The sequence below is a fragment of the Daktulosphaira vitifoliae genome, unplaced genomic scaffold (genome assembly GCF_025091365.1).
Source record: "Daktulosphaira vitifoliae isolate Bord-2020 unplaced genomic scaffold, ASM2509136v1 Scaffold_1, whole genome shotgun sequence".
NCBI lineage: Eukaryota > Metazoa > Arthropoda > Insecta > Hemiptera > Phylloxeridae > Daktulosphaira > Daktulosphaira vitifoliae.
The window spans coordinates 59547187-59559369 of record NW_026099572.1 but is presented as its reverse complement, the minus strand read 5'-3'; the positions used below and the strand labels follow the sequence as shown (position 1 = coordinate 59559369).

Sequence of the window (12183 nt, the reverse complement as noted above, 5' to 3'; positions counted from 1 at the left end):
ATACTTAATGAACCAAAGTTTTTATATTGATAACATTTAACCTATCAACAGTCTTAGATCTAGTGGGACAAATGTAAATAAATAGGGTAATAATAAGTTCATTCTTCTACTTAAAATATATGGTAGTTATTACTTCAGATAATAGAATTCCAATTGTCAAGTATATAGTTATGTTTAAGTATAAATAAAATATTAGCTGTTATGCATTTCATTTAAAAATTATAAATATTAATATGTTTTAAGGAATTTCGAACAAAATTTCTTTTTTTGAAAAGAAAGCAGCACTAATTAACAATTCTAACAATATGGTCAAAAAAAATCAATGTGAAAATCTATTGGGTAAAGTTAATAAACTAGACAAAAATATAGAACATGTAAATGATGTACGAAGTATAAAAAAGAAAAAGACAGATAATGATTGTAAAACAACTGAAAACCAAGAAAAAAGGAATCAAACATTTAAAATTAAAGTTAAGGCTGAATGAGACGTAGAATTAAATTTTGTACCAGACGTACAAAATACAAATACTATACAGTCTAAAAATAAACAAAGAAACACTTCAAGTAGAAGGTAATTATGAACAGTACATACTAGTAAAAAGAGAATACAAACAAGACCAACACATTATAGAAGAAGAGAACAAAAATGATATAGAAGGTAAGATAATTTATAAAGTAAAAGATAGAAGCGAAATATTTCGAATTGAAGGTAATGCTGAACGACACATACAGGAAGAAATAGATTTTATACATGATCAAGATATGACAGAGAGGAACAAAACAGATAACAATGTTATGATAACAGATAGCATAGTATTAAGCAACCAAAGTAGAAGGTAATGGTGAACAATACATAGTAAGAGAAAGAGAATACAAATAAGACCAATACATTACAAATGAAGAGATCAAAACTAAGGATGACTTTCAATCTATATAGATGAAGGTTTATCACTCATTTTTCAAGTCGATAACATGTCAAAAATGGCAAAAATTAATAAAAAGAAAAGGAAAGGAAAGAAATCTTCCCGAAGAATGTGAATATTAAACAAATGTTAACATATCAAATTACTTCAATATAACTCTTAAAAGTGAAGATTAACATTTTAAGTTAACTTATAAATTAATCAATAGAAAAATAAATTAATCTTACAATAATTATTTGTATTAACTAATAATCTTTATTTGTCTAAATAAACATATTTAAAACTAAATGTATTATAATGTATTGTTATAAACCAGTTACATTCTAAATTAAAGTTTATATATGCTGAATCAAAATAAAAATTGAAAACAAATTATACCAAACAAGAATTACATCAACAACAATCTTAATATTGAATGATTCAAATGTCTTACACTTTTAAACATTTTAGTTCAAAAATATTAATAATCTTTTTCATTTTTACTATACCGGAATGGAATTCCCAATATTTCCGCTTTTCAAAATAATATTTAATTAAACATTTATGTCACAGAAGAAATATGAAATTGTTATACGTATGTAACTATAACAAATTTATATTATATAATTATTATTACTCTAATTTTAAGTAGTAGTAAACTGTATAATAATAAATTAGATAATCTTAGGCAAATAATTTTGTCACAAAGTATTGCATGTCTTACAAATTTCATAACTCTATAACATTAAATAACAATATTAATTTAAAAGCGACTATATAAAAATTTTAAAAAATCCATTAGTAAAATGATAAGGGAGACTACAAACGGTATCAAGTTCAAAATTAATAATTGAAGATAAGTTCAGATTTTTTATTAAAATTTCAAACCCTCAAATACCTAAACTATATGCTTTGCCAAAAATAAATAAACCAGGTAATAATATGAGACCTATTGTGTCGAATATTAATGCTCCAACTTACAATTTGGCTCAACACTTAGTAAGAGTATTTTCATATAATCAAAAATTTGATAGCTTTTCAGTTAAAAATAATATTGACTTGGTTCAAAAATTATCTGTTTATACCATTCAAAATATTAACAGGTTAATTTATTTTGACATAGTAGCCTTATTTCCGAATATTCCAATAAATATAACAATTGATTTTCTTAAAGACTGGCTAAAGGAACAAAACATAGAACAGGATATAATAAATGAACTGATTAATTTAACAAAATTATGTAGAGTCAAAATGTTTTTCAGTTTCAAAATAATTTTTTTGAGCAAACTGAGGGCACAGCAATGGGAAATTCGCTATCACCATTGTTAGCAGAACTTTTCATGAGTAGGTTTGAAACAAATATAAAACACACTTATGGTGATTTTTTAAAAATTTGGGTTATGTATGTAGATGATATTTTTGCAGTAATAAGTAAAGATTTTAATATGGAGACTTTTATACATATATTTAAATTCTTTTTACCCATCGACTAAATTCACATACGAACGGAAAGTAGAAGGCAAATTATCTTTTTTGGATTTATTAGTTAAAAAAGCAGAGGGGCCTAAATTTTGAAATTTATCGGAAAAACATTCACACGTTTAGATAGAGATAGAGATAGTTATTTTTTTTTATAAAACGTTATGTTAAATTCAGTTAATGGAGCAAGGGAATTTTTTTTAATAACAATAATAATAATTTTTTCATTCTAACAGTTTTTGTAAATATTGGAAATTATAACTTAACTGCTCAAAATATTCTATAAATTCTTTGAAAATATAGTTGAACACTTATAGCAGACTCATTTGATCACAACAAAATATAATGTGTCATTATATACGATCACTTAATATACTTATTGACAATGGTGTGCCTAGATGGGGACTAAAAAGTACCCTCATAAAACAAGCTAAATCTATAAGTTATAAAAAAAACGTATGAAAAAATTGTATTTTACTTTTAGCCCCCAATTGAAAAATTTAGAGTATACCAGTGTTTATTCGTAACGAACATAAACTTGACAAATGTATCTTTCTAGTAGTGTACGGATAATTAACCTCAGTCATACAGTTACTGACTTTAAAAAATGGGTAATGGAATGAAGAATTTAGAATCACTTTATATTATTCGATTGGAAACTTTTTCATGTTGAAATAGCGTTGTGAGGCTTTTTCGCTCTTAAAATCCTAACTTTCTTGTATTGATATAACGCAAACAACCAGTCATATATTTTTGCATATGTAATGCGCCGTTTAAATGTTTTATATTATTCAGTAGAATGTTTTTTTATTTTAACTTTTAACTATTTTGATGAAACATTATGACTTGTAGCTTAATGTTATAAGTTTAAAAATAAAACTTTCAATATGACTTAAGATTCCCCTTCATTTTTTTTTTTGATATTTATATTTTGATTTATAATTTTTTTTCGTGGCGTCGGCGGAAACAGCCTTTTGTGTCTGGTAATAATTAAATTATTTTTAACACTGAAAAAAAAATACAGTCGATAATTTTTTTATTATTACGTGTATCATATTAATGTTACTGGAATAAAATATTTTGTTTGTTTAATTAATTTTTATAGTACAAATAAAAATATTTGTTTAACCAACAAAAAATTTTCGGCTCTATATTAACAATAAATTTGTTGATATTGCTAAGGTATTTTTTTACATATTTATATTTTTGTAGGTAATTTTCGATTATCTTCAGAAGAAGAGAGAGCCGTAGTTAACCAACGGTAGATTAATGACATAGAACAAAGAGATGAACAACTTTTAACAGAGGAAATTAAAGTCAGTATTCAAAAGAAAAATAGCCTAAAATAAATGAAATAAAATTAATTTCTAATCAAGACTTGATCTTTTTAGCAAGTAGGTTCACTAAATTTTGTTATTTATTTAATGCTTCATTCTTTGTATAGTTATAACTGCACATAATATTAAGCTGTTTCAAATTATATTCAATTTTAAACATTTTTATGTTATATATTACGTTTGAGAAAAATTTATTTACAACCTATTGCACTTCAAAAATTTTATTCTAAAATGTAAAATCTTTCATTTTGATCAAATTCTGTTATAAACTTTAAGTTGATTTTTGTTATTACATAATTTTAAAAATAATTTTGAAAAATGTACACATGTTTGAAAATTAATTATTTTTAATCGACAAAAGATACGCCTGTGTTTATACTTTTTGAATTTTTTTTTTTATTAAGACTCCTTACCATTGTTATACAGTAATTTTTTATGAATAAATTTATCATTTTTATTACTTAAAAATTGTTGATACAAATTTTACTTCATCTTAGTATACATATGACCTAGCGCATATTGGTTCAGATTATAATTGATATTACTTACAAATATAATCTAGAGTTATAATAAATATTTTTGCAAAATTAATCCACTCCAAACCCTTTTTAAAATGTGCTCCTATGATTAAGAAGTACAAAAGGTTCACTTGGTAAGTAAAAAAGATTTATTAATTTTTAAAAAATAAAAAATAGTAATTTTAAAAATGAGATAGAGGACAGTTACTTACAACGTGTGAACTTTACAATGTATGTACAAAAGAAACTATTTTTGTGTGATTACAAATCTTAAAGGTGTATATATTTATAAGGAAATTGAAATCGAATTCATGAATATTTAACAATACAACAATTAAAATTTAATACGATTATTTATTGTTGAGAATTTTTGAATGCATTTTATTGAAAATTAAAAACAAGATATCGTATAAAATAAAAATAAATGACATTGCGTTGAATGTCTTTGTGTTACAAGAACCTAATTTTAATTTTAAATAATTAGCCACAAATTATGAATTATAATTTTTTCTTGGTTTATACTTATATGCAATAATTAAGTTAATTACTCGTTAAATTTATTCAAGTATAATAACTTCTGTTATTATAATAATCAAAAATGAGAATTTATTTTAATTTGAAATTTGTCTAATATAAAACATATTTCATAAATATTTTAAATCGATTTAAAACGATGCAAGTTGTTCAGTTAAAAATATCTGCTAATTATCCTTTATTATGTATTTTTTAATAATTTTATTGTTGTTAATAATATTTAAATTATTTTTTAAATTAAGAAATAATCTCAAACAAAGATAACTTCCACATTCCACATCTAATCGAAGAACTTGGGATTTTATTAATATTTTATTACGCATGAAAAAGCCTGAACAATTTTTAAATTTCATAACGCTTATTATAGTAAGTAAGATTATTGAAAGAAAGTATGATAATTATGTGGAGTTTCTTCAGAGACAGTATATTATTAATATGTATTTACTATCGTTTGTCAAAAGACGAAATTTTTTTCGAAAAGGATTATTTTTTTTTATTGATTAAGTTAAAAGAAATAGAAAAAGCGTATTTAGAAGTCATGTTAGGGGGAGCCCAAAATTTTAAGCTATAGTAGGTATGCCAGTAAAAAATTACTTTGCCAAAGTACTCCCAAAACCAAAAAAAAAGTCTTAAAAACCTAATATATCTTTAAGACTGTATGTTTGTACATAATATTATTTCTTAATTATCAAAATAAATATTTATTTATTATATTTTTTTTGTATGAGACAGAAGGACCGTAGGACGACTAGTTGTGCACCGCACTAAGATGCCGTTTTACCTTAAGTCTGTTTAAATCGTTATTATTGAAGGGAGAATGGTTCACCTGTAGGATGACGGCTAACTGTACATCCAATAAGTAACGAGAATAGACAATAATTAAATAACGGATAACCACATATATTAAAAATTCTTCAGAGAGTATTTTAAATTTAAGGGGTAGCGGGGAGCCCTTAAATACTAATGGCCGGCGAAGCGGCAAAAACAAAAATAGTTAACTCAATTAAAACAAATAATAAATAACATTAAAAAATAATATAAAACTTAGCTGAACAGATAAAGTTGTTGAAAGTGATGAGTGTACTGTATGAGATCTTGTGGTAATGGTGTCAAACATCATAAACAGATGAGAACAGACGGCGAAAAAGCGACTACGGCAATGAAGATATTTATTGATGGTCAGAGCCCAATCACTAGTGGCGAGCAAAGGCACGAAAAACTTGATCACAAGGGTGCAATAAAAAAATAACGGCGTACATACAATGGCTGAACAATTTACCATTCAAGCGAAGGCGCTTGCTACAAAAAAAAAATGACACAAAACAATTGACTGACTAACTTACGACAATGAACTGTACACGGATGACAATTGACACGGAGGTCATCGATTTGCCGTGCTGGGTGGGCAAAGGGGTGAGTAAAGCAAGACGCCGGAGATCAGCTGCCGCACGATATAATATAACAACGATTTTTGTAACAACTAGTCTACTAGATCTTTTCTAAAGGCATTCTGTACCAAACAATATTTTTATTTAATATAATATGCCGCTGGCATCGAAACATAAAATATTTTGTGAATAATACTTTAAATACTACCCAAACAATATATAAAATATTTTTATTAAATATTAGCTCTTAATAAATGTTGTGTTTTTTATATACTGAGTATTTACATCGACGAATAATGTAAACAATATTCAAGAGGAAAATAACTTTTTTAACAAGTTATAATAAAGATTTTGTATGAATACAAATATTTCGTACAAAAACATTGATCAAAATGTACACAAAGCTCAACAGAAATTATGTACTAAGTACAAAACTAAACAAAATAATAAACATGTAATTTTGACAATTTTCAATCTAAATAACTTGGTAAGCCAATATGCCTCAAAGAGATTCCATGGTATCTAAGAACATCACAATGTTAAAAAATAAATGATCCAATCGATATTTCCATACCTGTCGTAGAATTTCAAACTCCGTAAATTTAATTTGACTTTTGTGTTCAATTGCGGTAATTATTTTGGTATATTTCCGATGAGAGGGGTGAAGTTTTCTAATACTTTACATTAACCACAAACGGTACGTTCTATCAGCAACTCTAAAGTAATCTTCAATGACCTAATCTTATTGAGCACACTTTTAACGCTTTCGTATAAAGTATTACAAGTCCTTCAATAAGCGAATCATCTGTATAAATCGTAAATTTCATGAAGTGCACTTGGTGCAGGATTTTTTTCTGGGTTTATTGCTGTATAGCTATTTATTTTTCCAAATAATTTTTGCGGATTAAACTCTTAAGAGTACTTTTACGAGATTTTTTCTCTGATCTGAGCAGGACGCGAGTGTACGTCTCGTTTCTAGAATGTTCAATCGTTTAACAATAGATTTCTTACAATTGTTTGCCATTATAAATAGATAAAACGTTAATTAATAATTGCAAAATTGTTTAAATTTCTAAAAATCAATCGCTTAGATTAAATTTGAAAATATAATTTAAAAATTTGTTAAACTGTAAGTTATTGACACGACTTACGTCGCACAAATGTGTGTTCGACACTGGTTATGAGAGTAGAGTACCGTGGGCCGTTTATTATAGCGGTTTTATCGAAACAATTAAAGGGTTGTGTTCGCGGCGTTGTGCGACTCGAGGTCGTCCGTGGGCGTGTGTGTATAGATCCGTAATCGCCAGAAATCCACTTTTACCGTGTTTAAAAATAAACCGAAGATGGAAATCTACTATTGGCGAGGTGGATAGTATCTATATGACCGGGTGGGAAATCCACTGCTGTCACCAGTGAACTGTGTGATTGAAATAATTTGGAAAAAAGTGAATGTAAAGGAAACCTAGCTGTCTTATTTGAAAAATAAAAATAAAGTCAGCAACTGGTTTTCTTACCTTAATCCAATGTAAGACCGGTTGAGATCCTTACCGGGCAGCCAGTTGACACGACTTACGTCGCACAAATGTGTGTTCGACACTGATTATGAGGGTAGAGTACCGTGGGCCGTTTATTAAATGAGCGACAAAAGGTTATTTTAACAAAAAAATAAAACAAACCGAAAAGATAAACACAATAATCTTCGCATAATATCGCGGCTTTTTCGCTGGCGTCGACGACGCCGATGTCCGGCGCAATCCTTTTTTAGGATTTTTTAAAGGTTAGCAGCGTTGTAGGCGACGGTAATTATAATAGATTTATTAGAGAAGATTAACTAAAACTGTATGTCTTCGATTAAAAATGTGAAATAAACACGTATTTATATTAATGATATTCAACATTTTATTGAACAAAATGGTTATAAAACACATCTAATCATTTGTTTCAACTTGTTTTACAAATAATTGTAAAATTTGGAAATAACGTTTTTTTAGAAAAATAACTATAATTAAAAAAAAAAAATGTTAACTATGCAAATGATTATTTTAATGTTATTATAAAAATTATAGTTAATTATAAAATCATTGTCATTCTAAAAATCTTAATTGTATTTGAATCATATTAATATTTACAATTTTATGTTTAAACACCAAAATTTAATCAAAATACATAAATTTAATGTGGTGCAAATTAAATTTTATTGATTAACTTTTTAACATAAATTAATTTTCTTTTAATATAATTCCTTGAAAATAATCACAAGGTAAATTGTTTTTTAAAAGGCACTCAAAATATTTGCGCGTGGGGAATACAGAACCGTTTTGCGGTCTCCTATTGGAAAAATAAACATCATTCAAATTATCGAATTATTTATTTTACTGTTAATGTGACATCAATAGTAATGCATTATCTAACTGTGGTGTACCTATGTCTTTCAATTTATGACTAAACTATTAAGAAATATTTCGTCAACTTAGAGCAAACTGGCAACTAAATTGTGGTACGTCATGTTTAACGCTAGTTAGTAAACACAAAAGGCATTCTGTCGTATTCTCATCAGTAAAAGTTGTAATTGTAAATGTTTATTAATATCTGATGGTTTTTTTTCTCTGGTTCACTTTAATTTAAAAAGAGATTTTTAATAATACGATATTTTGCCTTTTATTAATTTAACATATTTTTAATAAATTCCACGTAATTAACCACTATCTCTTTTCCTTGCATGTTCCCTCTTTAACAAACTCATGTATTTTGTATTCCTTTACCCTTCAAAAATCATCATCCCCAAGTTTATGAGGTACGGGCAACAGCCTTGTATAAGATCATCCTATCTAAACACAGTAAAGTGACATCTTAATCACGATGCTTTGGTGTACATCAACTGTCAACGACTCGACGATTATCAGATAGAATTTTATTTTAATTATAAGTCTACACACTTTCTACGCTTAATATTTTATTTGACATAGTCATTTAGAGTAATTTTGTTTTACATGACTAATCTAAAAACTTTAAATAAATTTTTCTAACTTAATAGAATAGATAAATTATCTTCGATGTTTAATTTTCTTATTTTTTTTTAAATATTAATTTGGTGTGAATGTGTCTCACCGCATAGGTTGACGTTACATGTTCATAATTTTATAGGCGCCATGAATGTTGTAAATTTTTCCGTTTTGGACACATTTTTATTTAATTTAACATTTTTGTAACCTTTTAAACTTATGTGTAAATAAGTGAAAACTAATGAGATCTTGCTAATTAAAATATAATAATGAGTCTTATTCCGATAAGCATGGATGGATTTAGATTAACATATTTATCATACAAACTAAAGTTTTATTTATTTAAGAATCAATTTACTTTGTGACGTAAAAGTAATGTAGTAAATTTTCTCTGAGCAAAGTAAATTGGTAACATTTTTATTTGAGTTGCGAAAAAACTTGTCATTTCTTTCAAGCTAAATCCATTTATATAGTAATATTATATATTATATGCTATAAGTATTTTACACAAAACACCTGACTGTAATTAAAATTTCTGTAAAAGTAGTAAATTATGTGCACACGAACAATGATCCTAATACTAAAAGAGTTCTAAATTTAATAAGTTTCAAATTGAAATTTTTTTAGGTTATTAATTATTGTATATTATAATAGTTCAAGAACAAAAAAATGCTAAAAAATACTATTTACCAAAATTTGGGAAATATGTATATTATTGTCCTACATCTTAATAAGTATACTTGGTAAACGGTAAAATTTTTCAGTAATTCGTGATATATATAAAAAATGTTCACTATAATATTATAGTGTTCATAGTATGACGTGTTATACAACATCTTAACTTCTACTCCCAAAAAGCTATTATAAAATCACTATCATTTAAAAAAGAAATGAACTTAAAACGGATAAATAAATTTTTATTAGCTTATTTATTATTTAGTTTGTTTCTATTTCCGTCAAATTATTTAAATTTACATAAAAATGAATAATTATTTTCTAAAAATGTTTTAGTTTTGACCTGAAAAATTATGTTAATGTAAAAAATTAATTCATAAAAATACTATCAATATTATTTCTGTATTTAAACATTTTTAAATAGATTTTTTTAATAATTCATCACCATTAAAACATTTTTTAAAAAATAATTTAAGTTTTATATTAATTAAAAATTATTATTTTATAAATAAAAATATTCAAAACTATTAAATAATTTCTTTTGTTAATATTTACTTAGTTTTTTAATTATGATTTAAAATCTTTCGTTGCCGATATAACTCAAGTTATAATTTTGATAATAAATATACATCTTGAAAAAATTGAATGAATTCAATTTGACTTTTTTCATGAGCTTAATGAGCTATGAAGATTTATTTAAATAATGAAATATCAAGAAAATGTTAGTCATAATTGGTTAACCTATTTCTTTATCATTTAATAAAATAACGATATACATTCTACAGAAAACGCGATATTTTGACATTTTACAATTGGAAGAAAAGAATATTTAATTTATTTTTTATTGAATATCTACTAGATCGTTTTGCAACTAAATAAGTTTTAATAGTTTGGTGATGAATATTGTTCGTTCACTAATTTATTTGTCACATAGGTTGTATATATAAAAATAAAATTATAATTGTTTATTGCTATTTCACGATCGTATTTACTAACAGTTACCTTATTATACAAAATTAATTAATACATCACTTTGCTCTAGGCAATCGAAAAACCATATAAAATTTCAAATCCATTAAATTTTAGAATTTGAAGACAAGTGGAATGGGAAGATGATTTACTATAAAAAGCAAATGCTATGATGTCTAGAGTATCATTTAACAGTAGTATTTCAAACAACTTTAAGAAAAATTTTTAAGTTCTTAAAGAAAACAAAAATGAATACCTTTATTAAAGTAAGAAATTAATTTTATGATAAATATTTAAATTTTAATTTTAAATCTCTAACTTAATGATGTATTTTAAGGTGTTCACAGTTTTGACCGCATTAGTTCTCATTCATGCTGAAGAGTCTAAGATAGGTACAAAAGCTGTAAAAAAACGATCACCTGATGTAGCTGCAACAAGCGTTGGTGGTCGACCACGTTAGTACATTTAAACATTTATTTATTTTCCAATGTTCGTGTCATAGCAAGAACATTAAAGTTGAAGAATTCTTAATACTAAAATTTTTATGGAATTACACAAATGTACAAATTTAAATTCTAACTAACACTTTAAAATTATAGTACATCAAACTACTAAAAATTAATATCATTATCCAAATTTACCACTTTAATATATAAGTTTATCTTTTTAGTTACACAATTATATTATTCGAGTGATTAATTAATTATTATTTAAATTATTGTTTAATTATATATTGTTTTATTTTATTTACACAGAATATGGAAGTAATAGTTACATCAGTGGTTACAACAGTTACCAAAATTCTCACACCAGCAATCCTAACGGATACAGCTCTTATGGTGTCAACGGATACAATGGTTATAATGGGGTCAACGGCTATAATGGTTATAATGGCGTCAATGGTTACAATGGTGTTAACGGTTATCATGGTGTTAACAGCTACAATGGTGTTCATGGTTATAATGGTATTAACGGTTACAATGGTATTAATGGATATAACAACGCAAACGGATACTCTAGCACTACTGGATTAGGAAATGGTTATAATAAATTTGGAAATAACGCTATTGGTTTTGGAAGCAACTATCTAACTGGTAATGGTTATGATCAAAAATATAACACCAGAGGTTACTCAAATGGGTACAACTCTGGTTATGGACAAAACTCTTACTACGGTAATGATTTATACAACGGGAATAGTGGTTTAATTAAAGGCTACAACTCCGCTTTATACTCTACTGATGCTTCTGGTTACAGCAAATGAAAAAAATTGATTTGAAAACATGTCTAATAAATTAATTTAATAAATGATATTCACGTGTACTTTAATTTATAACACTTTTTATGAAAAATAATAAAAATAAATAAATATTAAAGCT

At 25.8% G+C, this 12183-nt stretch overlaps 1 protein-coding gene and 1 long non-coding RNA gene across 2 annotated transcripts in view; both read left to right on the top strand.

Annotated features, from left to right (window-relative positions):
• Nucleotides 1–12183, top strand: part of LOC126909308 (uncharacterized) — a 200797-nt gene that overhangs the window by 19406 nt on the left and 169208 nt on the right. The window lies entirely within an intron of this gene.
• On the top strand, nt 10878–12169 carry LOC126908691 (uncharacterized). The gene is made up of 3 exons (XM_050690996.1): nt 10878–11070; nt 11142–11259; nt 11560–12169. The coding sequence occupies exons 1-3, from the start codon at nt 11053–11055 to the stop codon at nt 12066–12068; spliced, it is 645 nt and encodes a 214-aa protein (XP_050546953.1). The 5' UTR covers nt 10878–11052; the 3' UTR covers nt 12069–12169.

Coding starts and splice junctions, on each gene's coding strand:
- LOC126908691 (XM_050690996.1), top strand. Junction 11,260..11,559: donor AAGCGTTGGTGGTCGACCAC/GTTAGTACATTT, acceptor TTATTTACACAG/AATATGGAAGTAATAGTTAC.